Source organism: Erinaceus europaeus, chromosome 2 (assembly GCF_950295315.1).
Source record: "Erinaceus europaeus chromosome 2, mEriEur2.1, whole genome shotgun sequence".
NCBI classification, from domain to species: Eukaryota; Metazoa; Chordata; class Mammalia; order Eulipotyphla; family Erinaceidae; genus Erinaceus; species Erinaceus europaeus.
In genome coordinates, this window is record NC_080163.1 from 189,984,810 (window position 1) to 190,004,352 (window position 19,543).

The 19,543-nt window shown below is 47.6% G+C and overlaps 1 protein-coding gene across 2 annotated transcripts in view; it reads left to right on the forward strand.

Moving 5' to 3' along the window:
• The window catches only part of TMEM91 (transmembrane protein 91), a 38,394-nt gene extending 21,247 nt beyond the window's left edge, over positions 1–17,147 (forward strand). Inside the window, exons 2-4 of one of the 2 annotated variants that reach the window (XM_007536590.2) lie at positions 10,353–10,558; positions 13,254–13,403; positions 16,814–17,147. In XM_007536590.2, coding sequence (XP_007536652.2) covers positions 10,353–10,558; positions 13,254–13,403; positions 16,814–16,972 — 515 coding nt within the window. In that variant the 3' untranslated portion in view covers positions 16,973–17,147. The remainder of the gene's footprint in view (positions 1–10,352; positions 10,559–13,253; positions 13,404–16,813) is intronic. The other variant, XM_060186029.1, reaches the window with a different exon arrangement.
• The last annotated feature ends 2,396 nt before the right edge of the window (positions 17,148–19,543 follow it).

A 19,543-nucleotide genomic window follows, 5' to 3' on the forward strand; every position in this document is an offset into this window, starting at 1 on the left:
TGCTTCACCGCCTGTGAAGTGACTCCCCTGCAGGTGGGGAGCCAGGGTTCGAATCGGGATTCTTAAACCGGTCCTTGAGCTTTGCGCCACCTGCGCTTAATCTGCTGCGCTACTGCCCGACTCCCGGTCCTTGCGCATTGTAATGTGTACTCAACCAGGTGCACCACCACCCAGACCCAAAATAAAATCTTTTTTAAAAAGTATAGTATATATGCAGAAAAGTGCACAGACACAAACAGCTAGATTGCATTCCATAAAGTGGATCTACCTGACAACCAGAACTCAGCTCAAGAAAAGGTTGTGACCAGTAGCGGGGTCAGGAGGTAGCTCAGCTCCTGGTAGAGCACACATTTTTCTTCTCCTTCATTGGTGAGATTAATGATTTACAGTCGACAGTAAAATACAGTAGTCAGTACATGTGTAACATATCTCAGATTCCCACTTAATTAATCTAACTCCCCCCTCTGCCATCATGTTCTAGGACCTGAATACTTCCCCTCGGCCCCAGAGTCTTATACTTTGGTGCAATAGACCAACTCCAGGCTAAGATCTGCTTTGTGTTTTCCCTTCTGTTCTTATTTTTCAACTTCTTATAAGTGGGATCATCCCATATTCATCCTTTTCTTTCTGGCTTATCTCACTCAACATGATTCCTCCATCCAAGCTGAGGTGAAGAAGGCAAAATTACTATTTTTAACAGCTGAGTAGTACTCCATTGCGTGTATATATACCACAGTTTTCTCAGTCACTCATCATGTTGTTGGACAACAGGGTTGCTTCAGGTTTTGGCTACTACAAAGTGTGCTGCTGTGAACATAGGTGTACACAGATATTTTTGGATGGGTGTGTTTGATTCCTCAGGATATATCCCTAAGAGAGGAATTGCAGTTTCATAGGGAAGGTCCACTTCTAGCCCTCTTGAGAGTTCTTCAGACTGCTCGCCACAGGGACTGGACCAATTTACATTAAATATACTATGACCTGGGTTTAAGCCCCAACTACCACATGGGGGCACCATGCAAAGGGGAAGCTTCACAAGTGGGGAAGCAGTATTAAGGTATCTCTACTTTTCTCTGTCTCTACCTCTTTGTCTCACCCTCTATCTGGAAAAGAAAGAAGGAAAGCCCTTTTGGTGGAATTGTACAGGTGTGAAGCCCTAGGAAATACCCCTGGCAGAAACACAACAAAACAAAAATAAACCATGACCCATAACCAGGAAGATGGCTCAGCAAGTAGAGCATAACGCCAGCATGCCGGAGACCCCACGTTCGGCCCCAGCAACACACATGCTAGAGCAACACTCTGACTCCTTTTTCTTCTTATTGTTTTGTCCCCATAGCATAAGTAACAAGGAAAAGAAAAAGGTGCGGGGTGGAGGGTAGGTAACATAATGGTTATGCAAACAGACTCTAATACCTGAGGCTACAAAGCCCCAGGTTCAATTCCCCATACCACCATAAACCAGAGCTGAAGAGTGCTATGGTAAAAAAAAAAAAAAAAAAAAAAAAAAAAAGGGAAGTCGGGCGGTAGCATAGTGGGTTAAGCGCACTTGGTGCAAAGCGCAAGGACCAGTGCGTAAGGATCCTGGTTCGAGCCCCCAGCTCCCCACCTGCAGGGGAGTCGCTTCACAGGCGGTGAAGCAGGTCTGCAGGTGTCTTTCTTTCTCTCCGCCTCCCTGTGTTGCCCTCCTCTCTCCATTTCTCTCTGTCCTATTCAACAACGACGACATCAATAACAACAATAATAATTACAATAAAACAAGAGCAACAAAAGGGAATAAATAAATAAATATAAAAAACCCAACAGGGAGTCTGGTGGTAATGCAGCAGGTTAAGTGCACATGGCACAAAGCACAAGGACCAGTGTAAGGATCCTGGTTTGAGCCCCTCAGCTCCCCACCTGCAGGGGGGCTGCTTCATGAGTGGTGAAGCAGGTCTGCAGGTGTCTGTCTTTCTCTCCTCTTCTCTGTCTCCCCTCCTCTCTCCATTTCTCTCTGTCCTATCCAACAACAAAAACAGCAATGACAACAATAATAATAACGACAATCACAAGGGTAACAACAAGGGCAACAAAATGGGAAAGATGGCCTCCAGGAGCAGTGGATTTGTAGTGCAGGTACTGAAACATAGCAACGACCCTGGAGGCAAATAAATAAATAAATAAATAATAAAATTTTAAAAAAGAAAAAAGGTGTCAGTGAATAGCTAACTTGCATAGTATGCTGTTTTGTCATGTGTGCAACTCAGGTTCAAGTTCGGCCCCCACTATGTTGAAGAAAACTCTGGTGCTGTGCCCCCTTTTTTTCTCTATTTTATTCAACGGGACAGGGAGAAATTGAGAGGGTGGAGACAGAGAGAGAGAGAGAAAGATAGAAACCTGGAGGCCTGTTTCACCACTCGGGGAGCATCCTCCCTGCAGGTGGGGAACAGGAGCTTGAACTTGGGTCCTTTACAGTTCTCTTCCCCTCTCTGAAATGAAGGGGGAAGAAAGAAAGAAGGAAAGAAAGAAAGAGAAATAATGAAAGAAAGGAAGAAAGAAAAAAAGGAGGGAAGAAAGAAAGGGGAGGGAGGTAGTATTGCAGCTGGTTAAGGGCACACATTATGGTGCCCAAGGACCTGGGTTCAATTTCCTGGTCCCTACCCACAGAGGGAAAGCTTCATGAGTGGTGAAGCAGGGATGCAGGTGTTTCTCTTTCTCATTCTTTCTTTTTTTTTTTTTATTTTTAAGTTTATTTATTTGTTTGTTTAGTTTGCCTCCAAGTTTATTGCTGGGGCTCAGTGCCTACATTACGAATCCACTGCTCCTGGAGGCCATTTTTCCCGTTTTGTTGCCTTGTTGTTGTTATTGTTGCCATTGCTGCTATTGTTGTTGGATAGGACAGAGAGAAATGGAGAGAGGAGGGGAAGACAGAGAGGGGGAGAGAAAGACAGACACCTGCAGACCTGCTTCACCGCTCGAACCAGGATCCTTACGCCGGTCCTTGAGCTTTGCACCACATGTGCGCTTAACCTGCCGGCCCCCAGAAGTCTTTCTTAAAATAGAAAGTTATATCATAAGTAGCTCGTAGGTCATCATCAACATTCCTTTAAGTAACATTTTCACAATTGAGTATGGAAGTATGGAAGAGAACGTAGGTAGCCTACATTCTAGTCCCAGTGCACTGCTTATTGGCTGTGTGAGCCAGGCCATGCCTCTCCACCTCTCCCACAACCCCCCCCCCTTTGTCTCAGTTTCCTCATCTATCACACAATTGGTGACCTTTGTCCACTTCATGTCATGACTGTGAGGATCGGATGAGATGATGTAGAAGTGCCTTGAAAATTATGTAATACAATATGTAAAGATAAGAAAGTGGAGGGAGGGGGCAGGCGGTGGTGGTGCACCTAGTTAAGTGCAATTAGTTCTAAGTCCAAGGACATAGGTTCAAGCCCACAGTCCCCACCTGCAGTGGGGACACTTCATAAGCGGTAAAGCAGGTCTGCAGGTGTCTACCTTTCTCTCACACTCTCTATCTCCCCCTTCCTTCTCAATTTCTCTCTGTCCTATTGAATAAAATAATTTTAAAAAAGGATAAGAAAACGGTACGTTCTGACTACATTTATTTAGGCCCTTATCACTGCTTAGCCGATGAGAGGTGCCCCCTATAGAATATACTTTACAAAAGAGAACTCAAAAAATTCAATACTAATAATAGTTGCTTGGGTTGGCAAAATAGCTCACTTGCTTTGTTATATACAACCCAGGCTTACGCAGGGCCTCCAATGCATTAAAGGAAGCTTCAGTGCTGTGGTCTCACTCCCCTCACTCCCTGACTGTAAAAAAAAGTCCACAGTGGGGATTAGGTGGTAGCATAGCTGGTTAATCTCTTTCTCTTTCTATTTGCCCCTCCCCTCTCAATTTCTTTGTCTCTATCCAATAGTAAATAAATAATTAAAAAATATTTATTCCCTTTTGTTGCCCTTGTTGTTTATTGTTGTAGTTATTGTTATTGATGTCATTGTTGCTGGATAGGACAGAGAGAAATGGAGAGAGGAGGGGAAGACAGAGAAGGGGAGAGAAAGATACCTGCATCCCTGCTTCACCCCTTGTGAAGCGACTCCCCTGCAGGTGGGGAGCCAGGGGCTCGTTCGGGATCCTCACGCTGGTTCTTGCGCTTTGCGCCATGTGCACTTAACCCGCTGCGCTACCGCCTGACTCCCATAAATAAATAATTTAACATTGATTTAAAAAAAAAATTATTTATTTACTTATTCTCTTTTGTTGTCCTTGTTGTTTTATTGTTGTAGTTATTGTTGTTGTTGTTGTTGGATAGGACAGAGAGAAATAGAGAGAGGAGGGGAAGACAGAGAGGGGGAGAGAAATATAGACACCTGCAGACCTGCTTCACTGCTTGTGAAGTGACACCCCTGCAGGTAGGGAGCTGTGGCTCAAACCGGGATCGCTTTGCGCCACCAGCGCTTAACCCGCTGCGCTACCTCCCCGCTCCCAAATAAATAAATTTTAAAAAGCAAACACTGATTTAAAAAATGAGAGAAGAAAAGAAAGTGACCAATCCCTCGAGATACCTCTTTGAGGTAAACCACTCACTGAACTTCCAACCTCATGGATTAACGTCCTGCTTTTGTGCCTTATATAAAGGAAACCACATAGTATGTATTATTTGTATCTGTTGTTTACTCCCGTCACTTCTTTCTTTCTCCTTTCTCTCCTCCTTTTTTTCTTTCCCTTTCTTTCTTTCTCTATTTAAAATTTTTTAAATTCTTTTTAAAATATTTATTTATTCCCTTTTGTTGCTCTTGTTTTATTGTTGTAGTTATTATTGATGTCGTTGTTGTTGAATAGGAGAGAGAGAAATGGAGAGAGGAGGGGAAGACAGAGAGGGAGAGAGGAAGATACCTGCAGACCTGCTTCACCACCTGTGAAGTGACTCCCTGCAGGTGGGGAGCCGGGGGCTCGAACCAGAATCCTTAGGCTGGTTCTTGCGCTTTGCGCCACCTGTGCTTAACTTGCTGCGCTACCGCCCGACTCCCTTTTTCTTTTTTTGTGGAGCGGAATTTTGCACATGCACTGTTTCACCACCTTGGGCTGCCGTTTTTCATTCTGTTAGAGAGAGGGAGAAAGAGACACCGCAGCACCGAAGCTTCCTCTGATTCCATAGCACCACCCATGTGGTACAGGCTTCACCCTGACACAGCATGTGCCCTACCTAGTAAACTAGTCTTCTGGCCTTGTGCCTGCTGTCTTTCGCTCAGTGTTTTGCTCTTGAAATCTCTCTTTTTAAAAAATATTTTATTTTATTTATTTATTCCCTTTTGTTGCCCTTGTTGTTTTATTGTTGTAGTTATTATTGTTGTTGTCGTCGTTGTTGGATAGGACAGAGAGAAATGGAGAGAGGAGGGGAAGACAGAGAGGAGGAGAGAAAGATAGACACCTGCAGACCTGCTTCACCTGCAGGTGGGGAGCCGGGGGTTCGAACCGGAATCCTTATGCCGGTCCTTGTGCTTTGCGCCACCTGCGCTTAACCCGCTGCCCTACAGCCCGACTCCCGCTTTTGAAATCTCTTTGCACTGTTGCATGTGGCTGTAGATCTTTCCTATTCTCACAGCTGCAGTTTCCTGCATGTGAGGAGGCCACAGTTGCTTTCCTCATCAGTGGGTGGGGATTGTCCTTTGGTGCATATATGGTCACATCTGCTGCTAGCAGACATGCTGGGAAGTAGGAGATGGTGAGCTGCAGGAGGAGGCTATGGCTGGGCTAATGAGCACTCCCAGCCCCAGTGAGGGAGGCCTCTTCCTGCTCCTCACCTGCATTTGGAGGTGTCCCTTTTCTTTTCTTTTTTTTTTAAATGTTTCTTTTTTTTTAATATTTATTTATTTTTCCCTTTTGCTGCCCTTGTTGTTGTGGTTATTGATGTCATTGTTGTTGGATAGAACAGAGAGAAATGGAGAGAGGAGGGGAAGACAGAGAGGGGGAGAGAAAGACACCTGTAGACCTGCTTCACCGCCTGTGAAGTGACTCCCCTGCAGGTGGGGAGCTGGGGTTCGAACCGGGATCCTTATGCCGTCTTTTTTTTTTTTTTAATTTTTTAAAACTTTTTTTTCCCCTTTTGTTGCCCTTGTTCTTTATTGTATTGTTTTTATCATTTTTGTCATTGTTGTTGGATAGGACAGAGAGAAACCGAGAGAGAAGGGGAAGACAGAGAGGAGGAAAGAAAGATAGACACCTGCAGACCTACTTTACCTCCTGTGAAGGGAACCCCCTTGCAGGTGGGGAGCCGGGGGCTTGAACCAGGATCCTGATGCCGGTCTGTGCGCATTCCACCATGTGTGCTTAACACGCTGCGCCAACGCCCAGCTCCCTGGAGGTGTCCCTTTTCATCTTAACACGTTCTGGTGGGTGGGTGTTGGCCATGTGATTTTAATTTGCATTTCCTAGTGACTACCAGAGTGCCTTTTTAAAAATGCACTAATGAGAAAGAGAGAGACCAGAGCATTGCTCTAGCATATGCACTGCTGGGTATGAAACTTATAATCTTATGTTTATAAACCCTGTGCTCTTCCATGGTGTCACCTACTGGAGCCTATTTTTCTGTGAGGATTATCGTTTCCACTTCCTGGCAGACTCTTATTTTCTCCTCCTTCTCCTTCTTCTTTACCACCAGGGTTATCGCTGGGGGTCGGTGCCTGCATCATGAATCTACTGCTTCTGGAGGCCATTTTTCCCATTTTTGTTGCCCTTGTTATTATTGTTATTGCTGTTGTTGTTGTTGGATAGGACAGAGAGAAATTGAGAGAGGAGGGGAGGGCAGAGAGGGGGAGAGAAAGACACCTACAGACCTGCTTCATCGCTTGTATAGCGACCCCCCCCACACAGGCGGGGAGCCGGGGGCTCGAACTGGGATCTTGACACCGGTCCTTTCACTTTGCACCATTTGCGCTTAACCCACTACGCTACCATCCAGCCCCTGCATTCTTCTTTTTTAATGTCTCTCATAGATGATTAAAAAAAAACCATAACTTTATTTATCTTTACCAGCTTATAAAAATCTAGTGCTGGGGACTGAATCTGGGACTTTGGAGCCTCAGGCATGGAAGTCTTTTTGTATAACCATTGTGCTTTCTTCCCAGCCTGATAATTTTTTTTATCTACATATTTGTTTATTCAACATTGAGAGAGAGAGAGAGAGAGAGAGAGAGAAATAGAGAGGAAGAAGATGGGGGAGAGTGAGGACCAGAGCATCACTCTAGCACGTACATGAGGTGCCAGGAATCAAACTCAGGAACTCATATTTGAGGATCCAACACTTTACCCCACTGTACCACCTCCAGGGACAATGCTTGTTTCCTCTTATAAAACATATTGAAGGTCTGCACCAGGCACTCTCTAGTCCTGGAGGCACAGCAGTGTACAAAAGTGATCAACCCCAGCCTTCTCCCAGATGACACAACATGGAAGGGTTCCAACTGCAAACACCAGGAAGTTCTAATATGCTTCCTAGTGATAATTGACAGAGTGGGGCTCAGGAGGCAGGGACTGACAGGACAGCTCTCTCTCCTGCTCATCTCTTTTCTCCTCTGCGGTGCTTCCTGCATGTCTGTCATCTGCCAGAAACTCTGGCTGAGTAAAGTGCACTTGCAGACACCATCTGCTGCTCCCAGGATCAGGGCTTGTGCCAGCTCCCGCTTCTGGACTCTTGGCACAGAGCCCCAGAGCCCTGGAGCAAGGGAACTCTGGCAAGCCTTACATCAGGAGGGGAATCCTCTGACTGGGCTGATGGGGACTGATGAGAAAGAGGGTTTCTGGGAAGGGGAAGCCTGGGCAAGCTGAGTGGGCTCCCTGAAGGAGGTAGAGGCCTGCAGGGAAAGGAGTGTCCCATCATCAGACTGGTGGAGATGGATGTAAATGACAATATTCAGCTGCTGGGAGGTGACTCAGTAAGTGCAACCTGGCTAGAGGCTTTAGGTTAGAGTCCCAACACCAAGGAAGAGCACCATGGACAGTACCAAGAGATACTTTGGTATCTCTCTATCCTCCCCTCAGTCTACTGGTGCACCCAGATCATACTTGTTCAATGTGCACGGACCCGGATTAAAGATCCCAGTCCCCACTTGCAGGAGGGAAAACTTCACAAGTGGTGATGCAGTACTGCAGGTGTCTTAATCTCCCCCTTTCAATTTCCCTAAGTAATAAATAAGAGCCTGGGAAGGAACTCAGGTCTGTGTGGGTCTCCATACTGCCTCCTAAGCTCACTCGATGCCAACTGAGAAGCAGCAAACCACCGCACCCCCTGCCCACTCACATCTACCTCTGCCTCTGCTTTCTCTCCACCCCACCTCCCGACCTGTAGGGACTGAGCCCTGAGTAACAATGAGCAGGTCTTAGGGCCTTGACTGAGTGAGCACCATTTTCTGGGCCTCAGTTTCTTTTCTGAGCCTCAGTTCTTTTTCTTTTCCAGAGCCTGGCTCAGCCCAGTCTGATGGTGGTGCTGGGGACTGAACCTGGGACCTCGGAGCTTCTAGCCTGAGAATCTTTTGCAGAACTACTATGCTACCTCCCGCAAGCCCCACTCAACCTCAGTTTCTTTGCACAGTTGGGCCAGAACTGGAGCTGGAGAAGGGGAACTGGAGGCGAGGAGCTTGAAGCGGCAGGAGGACCCGCAGGGCAGCGCTGCTAGTGTTGGGGGCGGTGGCGGCGGGGCCGAGCCGGGGAGGCCTTGGGGAGCTGGGGTGCGCCAGCTTCCTGCAGAGCCAGGCCTGCACGCCCCTGGAGGTCAAGCTCCGCGCACCCGGGAGCAGAAGTCAGTCTTCAAAGCCACACCCCCAGTCAGCGGTGGGCGGAACCTGGAGCCGGCCGCCCCGCCCCCGCACGCTGCTGCGGCTGGGGGGGTCCCGGGAGACCCCAGGGGAGCAGGTCGACTCTTCCTCCCCAGACCCGGATTCCTGGGGAATGCAGGGCGCATTGAGTTCCCCTTCCAGGGACTACAGGGTCGCAGAGGAAGTCGGTGCGGGGGGGGCGGGGAAGGGGGGTAAGGAGGGGGTACCCCGCCCGGCTCGCCCCGGGGTCCCAGTACTGGAGATGGGGAAGCCAATTCCTGGGCGTGGAAATGGGCCCCAGCCAGGTTTGGAGTGAGGGCGAGAGGCTTGTCATCACCACCAACCTCCCTCCTGTGATATTTGGGGTTCAGCTGTGTTTCTGTGTGGTAGGTTGGGGTCTTGTGAGCCGTCTATGCAAAAGGTGGGTTCTGAAGAGATAGGAGTGTCCGGGTGAGCACGTGGGTTCGTGGATGGGGAGGGGTGCACAGGAGGTGGTGGGATGCCGGGGAAGTGATGGGCAAGGGGAAAGGATGGCATGGGGGTGCATGTCATGTGTGGGAAGCCTGTGAATTTTGCACGGGGGCAGTTGGGGGTGTGTAATTAGGTGTTTGCTAGGAGTCCCTTGGGAGGAGTGTGGCGGTTGGGGGGTGTTTTCATCTAGTTTGTGGTCACTAAGGCTCCACTGTTCTGAACACTCATTTTGCATTTTGCGGGAGCCGGAGCTGGACAGGGACAGGGAAGAGAGGGAGAGGGAGAGAAGGAGAAGGAAGGAGAGAAGGAGAAGGAGAGAAGACACCGAAGCTGCCTCTAGTGAGGTGAGGGAAAGGCTTGAACCTTGGCCGAGGTTCTGGCCCTGTACAGGAGCAAAGCAGCACACACTATCCAGGTGAGCTAACTTGCAGGAGCTGTTTGGGGCAGGTATGGAAGGAGTCCCTTGGGATGAGTGTGAGCAAGTTGGGTGGGGACTGGGCTTCCTGAGTGATTCTTTGTGAGGAAGGGAACATGAGTATTCATTGTGCAGGTCTGGGGAGCATCAAGGGAGTGTGGGCTAGGCTGGGGTGGGGGTTTGGATTTTCTGGGGCAGACTATGAAGTATTGTTTTTTTTTTTTTTGGAGGGGGGTGGTAACACACCGGTAGAGTACACATATTACTATGTGCAAGGGCCTAGGTTCAAGCCCCCTGCAGGGGACACTTCTTGAGCAGTAAAGCAGTGCTGTGGGTGTTTTTTTTTCTCCCTTCTCTGTCTTCCCCTCTCCTTTAAATATCTCTTTGCCCTATCACACAAAGAAAATGTGGTTTAGAATAAGCCTGCATCAGGTTTGTGAGTTTTGTCTGAGGAGAGAGGAGCCCAGAAGTGAGCACCCAGGCCTCTGATTTCATGTCCCAACTTGGGCCCAGTCACTGTTTTTCTAGCTGCAAAATGGGTCTGAAGGTTATTCTGCTAGCATGTCTCTCTTTCTGCCTCAGGTCTGCAGGAATCCGTGAGGAAGGTGAAGGGTAGGCTTTGGCAGCTTGTCATTGCCTCTCCTTACCCCCAGGAATGCCCTCTGGGAGCCTCATCCCACCCATGGACAGCCCCAGCCTTCAGGAACTACAACGACCTCTGCTGGCAGGAGCCACCTGTGAGCCCCCCACCCAGAAACCTGCAGAGACTGAACCGAGGTCTCCAAAGAGCTGGCAGTGCCTTCCACCACTTCCCTCTGTGAGTGCTGGCTTGGGTGAGCCAGGGCCCTCCAGCCCAGAGGTAGGTGGAATAGGCCTTAATGGGAGCAGGGGAGGATCTGGAGGGGAGCCCAGATGTGGCCAACATCTGGCAGGCTAGCTACTGGAGTGTCTGTCTCCCAACCTGGTGCCTTAGTTCCCAACTGCTTGTTGGGAGCTTCCTGGATTTCTAGCTGGGGTTCTTAAGACCTCCATCTCCCCTAGGGTTGTTAACCTTTTCTGTCCAGATCAGTGGTCTCGTCTCTTTGCTGTCATCATCAACACCTCACTCTCCTCTTCCTCCTCCCCTTCTTTTAAAATCTATTTTAATTTTAATTTAATTTTATTTTTGCCTCCAGGGTTATTGCTGGGGCTCGGTGCCTGCACCATGAATAACTGCTCCTGGAGGCTATTTTTCCCATTTTGTTGTCCTTGTTGTAGATGTTATTGTTGTTGTTATTATTGTTGTCATCGTTGTTGGATAGGACAGAGAGAAATGGAGAGAGGAGGGGAAGACAGAGAGCAGGAGAGAAAGACAGACACCTGCAGACTGCTTCACCGCCTGTGAAGTGACTCCCTTGCAGGTGGGGAGCCGGGGGCTCGAACCGGGATCCTTATGCCGGTCCTTGCACTTTGCACCTCGTGCGCTTATCCCGCTGCGTTACTGCCTGACTCCCTAAATTTTTTTTTTAGTTATATTTATTGGATAGAGACAGGTGGAAATTGAGAGAGAAGGGGGAAATAGGGAGAGAGACAGAGAGACACCTGTAGCTCTGCTTCACCACTCATGAAGCTTTTCCCCTGCAGGTGGAGACTGGAGGCTTGAACCTGGGTCCTTGTGCACTGCAACCTGTTTGCTCAACCAGGTGTGCCACCACCTGGATCCTCCTCCTCCCCTTCTTCTTAACTTTATTTATTAGATAGAGACAGAGAAATTGAGAGGGAAGGGGAAGATGGGGGAGGAGAGAGAGAGAGAGAGAGAGAGGGAAGGAGGGAGAGAAAGAAGAGATATATATGCATTGCTCCACTGCTTGTGAAGCTTCCCCACTGCAGGTAGGGACCAGGGGCTTAAACCCAGGTCCTTGAATATTGTAACATGTATGTTCACTAGGTGTTCTGTCACCAGGCCTTCGTGACCTGCCTCAACTTTATTTTTAAATACTTTATTTATTAGTGTAAGAAAGAGAGACAGAGAACCAGAACATCACTCTGCCACATGTGCAACTATATATTGAACTCAGGACCTCATACTTTGAGAGTCCAACACTTCACTGTGCTACCTCCCAGACTGCTAGGTCTCCCATCTTCTTTGGTCCTTCACTTTTGGTTCTCTGACTGTCTTCCTTCTGGCTTCCATCTCCTTTTTTTCACTATCTGTCCATTTCTCTCTAGAGCTAACACACCTTTGGCCTCTGTCAACCCTTTTTTTCTTTTTTTTTGTCTTTTTTCTTTTAATTTACTTTGGCTAGAGATTACTCTGAGCTGACTTTTCCAGATATGAAGAGAGACAGAGGATGGGGGTAACATAATGGTTATGCAAAGTGACTCTCATGCCTGAGGCTCCAAAGTCCCGGGTTCATCCCCCATACCACCATAAACCAGAGCTGAGTAGTACGCTGGTAAAAAAAAAAAAAGGGGGGGGGTGGGGGGGTAGAAGACACCACAGCACTGAAGCTTCCTTAAGTGTGGTGGGAGCCAAGGTTCTTCTGTTCATGGCCAAGCAGGTGCACTATACAGGTGAGTGTGCCAGCCCAATGTAGTATATTAATATATGGGGTTGTTGGAAAAGTTATGCCATGCAAAAATGCATCATACACACACACACACACACACACACACACACACACACACACAGACACACACACAGACACACACACACACACACAATAGAGGAAGGGATGAGCCACTGTCTGGACCCCTTTTTTAAACCAGAGCTTTGCTCAGCTCTGCTTTCTGGTGGTGCAGGGGGTTGAACCTGGGACCGTGGAGCCTCAGGCCTGAGGGTTTCTTTGCAAAACCATTATGCTGTCTTCCCTGCCCGGAGCAGGGAGTAGCACTTTATTTTTATTTATTTAATTAAATGTTTTTAAATATTTATTTATTTATTCCCTTTTGTTGACCTTGTTTTATTGTTGTAGTTGTTGTTGTTGATGTCATCGTTGTTGGATAGGACAGAGAGAAATGGAGAGAGGAGGGGAAGACAGACAAGGGGAGAGAAAGATAGACACCTGCAGACCTGCTTCACCGCCTGTGAAGCGATGCCCTTGCAGGTGGGGAGCCGGGGGCTCAAACCAGGATCCTTATACAGGTCCTTGTGCTTTGTGCCCTCTGCGCTTAACCCACTGCACTACTGCCCGACTCCCTGTTTATTTAATTTTTTAGAGATTTTATTTATTTATTAATGAGAAAGATAGGAGGAGACAGAGAAAGAACCAAATATCACCTTGGTACATGTGCTGTGGGGGATTGTTCTCAGGACCTCATGCTTGAGAGTCCAATGCTTTATCTACTGTGCCACCTCCCAGACCACTATTTAATTTAATTTAATTTAATTTTTTCTGGAGTCAAAGTCGACAGGGTCCTGTGGAAAGGATCTAGGATGGAGCAAAGTCAAGAGGCTTTTGGAACATTTTTTTTTCTCTTGGGGTCTCTGAGTCCTTGGGGAGCAGAAGAATGGACTGGGGGTGGGGTGTAGTAAGGGGCTGGAAATGCCTACCCAGGCTGTCTCCTGCCCACAGGAAACCTCATCCAGTGACAGTGACTCGGACTGGGATGGGGGTGGCCCTCTCTCCCCACTCCTGCCCCATGACCACCTGGGCTTGGCCGTCTTCTCCATGCTGTGCTGTTTCTGGCCCCTGGGCATTGCTGCTTTCTGCCTGGCCCAGAAGGTCAGTCTGTCTGTGGGGCTGGGTGGGTCTGGATAGAAAAGCCAAAGAAAACAGAGGAATCCTGGGTGGGGAGTGTGTGTGTGTGTGTGTGTGTGTGTGTGTGTATGTATGTAGTGGGAAAGATGGGAAGAAGGAATTGCATGGAAATACTTCAGGTCAAATGAGGCAAAAAAAGAACCTGAATTCAAATCCTAGGTCTCTCACTTTGTAAGACTGAAAAAATATGTATTAATGAGAAAAAAAGAGAAGGGAACCAGAGCATCAGTCTAGCACATACTATGTAGGAGGATCAAGCTTGGGATCTCATGCTTTACAGTCCAACACTATCTATTGCACCACCTCCTAGGCTGCTATAAGATTTAGAAAAAAGATCAAAAAGATTTTTTCAAATATATCAATGAGAGGGAGAGAGAACCAGAGCATTACTCTGGTACATGTGAAGCCAGGGATTGAACTCAGGGCCCCATGCCCTTCAGTCCCAATGCTTTAGTTACTGTGTCCTCTCCCCTGGGCCACTCTATAAGATCTTGGACAAACTACAGAAACTCCCTGGGTTTCATTTCCATCCTGTCAAATGGGAATAACTCAAACTCAGGTTCACAGAGAATCAAATGAGTGGTCCAGGAGGTGGTACAATGGATAAATTATTATGAGGTCCTGAGTTCAATCTCTGGCTACACATGTACCAGAGTGATGTCTGGTTCTTTCTCTCTCTCCTCCTGCCTTTTTCATAACTAAATAGTATCTTAAAAAAAAAAAAAAGAAGGGAGTCGGGTGGTAGCACAGCGGGTTAAGTGCACGTGGCACGAAGAAAGGACCAACATAAGGATCTTGGTTCAAGTCCCCAGCTCCCCACCTGCAGGGGCATCCCTTCACAGGTGGTGAAGCAGGTCTGCAGTTGTCTGTCTTTCCCCCTCTCTGTCTTCCCCTCTTCTCTCCATTTCTCTCTGTCCTATCCAACAACGATAATAACTGAAACAACAAGGGCTACAAAAGGTAAAAATAAATACAAATAAATATTAAAAAAATTAAAAAAAAGAAAATCAAATGAATCATAATAGTGGCATATATATATATATATATATATTTGTATGTTATGTGCCCCTGCCCCATCACTTTTTTCCTTATTTATTTATTTTTAAGATTTTATTTAGTGATGAGAAATATAGGAGTAGACACAGAAAGCACCAGACATCACCCTGGTACATGTGCTGCCAGGGATTGAACTTGGGACTTCATGCTTGAGAGCCCAATACTTTATCCACTGCACCACCTCCCAGATCACTCACTTTTTTTTTTCTATTTTAAATTTTTACTGATTTAAAAGTAAATCAGTAAAGTGAGGTAGCTAGGCAGGGGGCACCTGCTTGAGCACACATGATACTATCTGCAAGGATCCTGTTCTGCAGATGTCTATCTTTCTCCCTGTCTCTCTGTCTTCTCTTAATTTTTCTCTGTCCTATCGAATAAAAATGGGGGGAAAAAGGAAAAATGGCCATCAGGAAGCAGTGCATTCATAGTGTTGGCATTGAGCCCCAGCAATAACTCTAGAGGCACAAATAAATAAATAAGTAAAAAGTAAATAAAAGAGAGAATCAGAGCATCATTAAAAATTATTTATTTATTTATTGGCTAGAGACAGCCAAAAATGAGATGGAAAAGGGTGATAGAGGGGGAGAGAGTCAGAGACTTGCTGCCCTGCTTCACCACTCGCAAAGCTTTTCCCCTGCAGGTGGAGATCAGGGGCTCAAACCTGGGTCCTTGAGCTTTGAAACCCGTGCTCAACAAAGCATCATTTTGGCACATGAGTTGTGGAGGCTTCAAATGGGGACCTCAGGCCATCAGGTGGTAGTGTAGCGGGTTAAGCACGCAAAGCGCAAGGACTGGCTGAAGAATCCCAATTAGAGCCCCGGCTCCCCACCTGTAGCGGAGTCACTTCACAGGCGGTGAAGCAGGTCTGCAGGTGTCTTTCTCTTCCCCTCTGTCTTCCCCTCTTTTCTCCATTTCTCTCTGTCCTATCCAACAATGACAACATTAATAACAACAATAATAACTACAACAACAATAAAAAATGAGCAACAAAAGGGAAAATAAATAAATAAAATATTTAAAAAGTTAAAAAAAAACAAATGGGGACCTCATACTTGCAGGTACTGTAGCTGTTTTCTGTGCCACCTGCTGGACCACTTATAAATATATCTACTTATATTTAAAAGATTGATTGGGTTGGGCTGTGGCACACCCAGCAGAGCACACACTTTACAGTGCATAAGGACCCAGGTTTCAGGCCCTAGTCCCCACTAGTAGGAGATAAGTGTCACGAGTGGTGAAGCAGTGCTATGGGTGCCTCTTGAGAGGAGAGATAGAACCACCCTGGCATATTTCATGCTTGACACAGAAATCATGACCTCATGTCAAAGCTGTAGCCACTGCGGCATCTCCCAGACTAACCTATTGGATATTATATATTTTTGTAAGAGGAAGAAGTACCAGGGCACCACGCCACCATCCAGGGAGCTCCCCTGGTCTCTATTCTTGGTGCTCCTGTGTGGGGGCCAGAGATCTGGCCCGGGGTCTCACAACATGCAAGTCATATACCACCAAGTCCCCTTTCTGGCCTGTGTATTTTTGGTACAGCTTCATGTAGCCAGTGCCTGATCCAGAGTAATGCTCTGCTTTTAGAACATTTTAGAACATGAAGGAAGGTGTGTGTGTATGTGGGGGGGATAGTATAGCAAGTGATTATGCAAACAGACTCTCATGCCCGAGGTTACAGAGTCCCAGGTTCAACCCCCAGCACCACTATAATCTGAGTTGAACAATGCTCTGGTAAAAGAAAGAAAGGGAGAAAGAAAGAAAGGAAGGAAAAAAGAAAGAGTAAATGAGGGTGCAGGGGAGATAGTAGTAATTATGCAAAGAGACTCTCATGCCTGAGGCTCTATAGTCCCAGGTTCAATCCCCAGCACCACCATAACCTGATCTGAGCAGTGCTCCTTAAAAAAAAAAAAAGGGGAGTCGGGCTGTAGTGCAGCGGGTTAAGCGCAGGTGGCGCAAAGCACAAGGACCGGCATAAGGATCCCGGTTCGAACCCCGGCTCCCCACCTGCAGGGGAGTCGCTTCACAGGCGGTGAAGCAGGTCTGCAGGTGTCTATCTTTCTCTCCCTCTCTCTGTCTTCCCCTCCTCTCTCCGTTTCTCTCTGTCCTATCCAACAACGACGGCAATAATAACTACAACAATAAAACAACAAGGGCAACAAAAGGGAATAAATAAATAAAATTTAAAAAAAAAAGTGAATGGATGCATGTATGTGCTGGGCGGAGGAGGACCAGGTCAAGGGGCTGGGTGGGGTTCTGAGAAGCAGGTTGGGCTGAGAGGCATGCCTGAATCACTGCCCCCAACCCCTTCACAGACCAACAAAACTTGGGCCAAGGTAGACATGCAAGGGGCAGGGGCCGCCTCCCGCTGTGCCTGCCTGCTGGGAGTCCTGGCTGTGGGGCTGGGCCTGTGCATGTACACGGCGGCCCTGGTAATGCTGGCAGCCTACCTGGCCTCCCGGGGCCCACCCTAGTGGCCCCGTGGCCCCCAAGTGGATCCAGAGGCGGGCAGCCCAGCGTGTACTCGTCTGTGGGCGGAGCGGAGGGTCTGGATGGACGACAGCAGCGGCAGGAGCCCAGAGCCCTCTGGACAGCTGACCCCTTTCCCGGTGACCGTGGTGTGAGATTAAATAACAACCGCTCTTTGCAGCCAAACTGTCTGTTCATGTGGGGGAAAGGGGATGGGGATCCCCCCAGACGAGGGAAAGAGGGGCCGAGGGTACAGTTTGATCCAGACACTTGTGAGGGGTGGAGACGCTCTCACAGCCAGCCAGGGCCATTGATAGAGGAAGAAAGCTAGGTCCCCGGACTTATTATTTTCTGGAGTGAATATTTGTAATTTGAGGCTTCTTTTTTCCTTTATTGGGAATTAATGGTATACAGTCAACAGTAAAATACAGTAGTCTGTACATGTGTAACATTTCTCAGTTTTCCACATAACAATACAACCCCCTTTAGGTCCTCCTCTGACATCATGTTGCAGGACCTGGACCCCCATCTCCCACTCCAGAGTCTTACCTTGTTACAATACAGCAAACCCAGTCCAAGTTCTGCTTTGTGTTTACTTACCTTTCAACTTTTTTTTATTAGTGATTTAATAATGATTGGAAAGATTGTGGGATGAGGGGTACAATTTATCCAGTTCCCACCACCAGAGTGCCATATCCTATCCCCTCCATTGGAAATTCACATATCCTTTTTTTATTTGTTTTTTCCCCCTTTGTTGCCTTTGTTGTTTTATTACTGTTGTAATTATTATTATTGTTGTTATTGATGTCGTTGTTGGCTAGGACAGAGAGAAATTGAGGAGGGGAAGACAGAGAGGGGGAGAGAAATATAAGACACCTACAGACCTGCTTCACTGCCTGTGAAGCAACTCCCCTGCAGGTGGGGAGCTGGGGGCTGGAACCAGGATACTTACACCTGTCCTTGTGCTTTGCGCCACATGTGCTTATACCCACTGCGCTATCACCCAACTCCCCTTATTTTTTTATTTTTATTTTATTTGATAGGGCAGAGAGAAATTGAGAGGAGGAGAAAGGGGGCCAGGGGCTTGAACCAGAGCCCTTGCATGCTGTAATGTACGAGCTCAACCAAGTACCTCTACTCTTGATTTCTTTTTATATAAAGAGAAACAGAGGGGGAGAAAAACATCTGCAGCATTGCTCTGCTGCTCTTGAAGCTTCCCCACTGCAGGTGAGGCCCGGGGTCTTGAACCTGGCTTCTTGTATATGGTCATATGTGTGCTTTTACCAGATGTGCCACTTACGGGCTCTGCACCTCATTTTTTCCCTCCCCTGCAAATGGAACTTCTGTTCCCCACACACTGGAGCTGTGGTGTGGGGTACAAATGGGTCATAGATATAAATGGCAGTTCCCTTCTGAGCTCTATCCAGCAAATGGCAGAACTGGCTCAGATTAAGTGAGTGGTGTGGTCTCCATCTCTGACCCTCCTTGTCTGCGGTCTTCACTTTGTGCAGGACCCCCCTTCACAGGGACCCTAGAGCTCTCTAACTGGCTTACCTAATGGAAGGCAGACTCTTTAAACTGCCTGAGATTGGTAGCAGGTGGGAGTGAGCCTTCAGGTGCCAAACTGCCAGCACCCAGGCAGGCACAACACATCTGTCGTGAGAGCTGGCGGAGGCATATATGTGGAAAGTGTTGATTACCCGGGCCCTGATGTTACTGAGTAATGGGTAGGTTGTTGAGTTTCCTCATTCCATTTAATGCCATTCCAGCCAGTCTTATTAGAAGCAAACACTGCTCCCTATTTGATGCTCCTGAGTGTCTTGTAATTTTTTCTTTTAAAAAATACTGTATTTACTTATTGGAGACAGAAAATTTGAGAGGGAAGGGGAAGAGACCTGCTACATTGTTTTACTGCTTGAGAAGCTTTCCCCTTAAGGTGGGGTCTAGGGACTTGAACTGAGGTCCTTGCACATTGTAACACGTGTGTGCCACTACCAGGACTCTCTTTCTTGCAGTTTCAAGCTGAATATACTTTGGTGTTTCCTTCCTGGTTAGTGGAGACCAAAATGACACCCACTGAAGGCAGGTGACTGTGGGAATTGTGTGAGCAAGTCTGAGCTCGTGAAGCACAAGCAGAGGACCTGCTGGACAAGTCATTTTTCTCATCAGCTCAGGCCACCGTGGCCCAGGGGACCTGATGGTTATGTGGACTCAGCTGCGGGTTGGTTATCCTTTGTGGGAGGCTCGAATGCTCTTGCTCTCTGTCCATTGAATCTGAGAGAAGCAGTCAAATGGCATCTAAAGAACCCTTGCCCTCCCTGTATTTCCAAACATCCCTTGGTGTGGTCAGCAATGACCAGAACCAGTGGACCCTAACCACTTCTGGTTAGAGGAGGAACTGCAGTTTAGAGGGTGCTGGCAAGCGCTAGGTGACTGATGACTGGCAGCTCACTCCTTCTGAGCTTGTCTCCTCATCTTCAAACAGGGACTGTTACAGCCACCACACCTTTAGGGGAAGAGACCTGCTGGGAGCAGCGCTGAGTCAGCTCCCCAGGCCCATACTGTTCCCTCCCCGG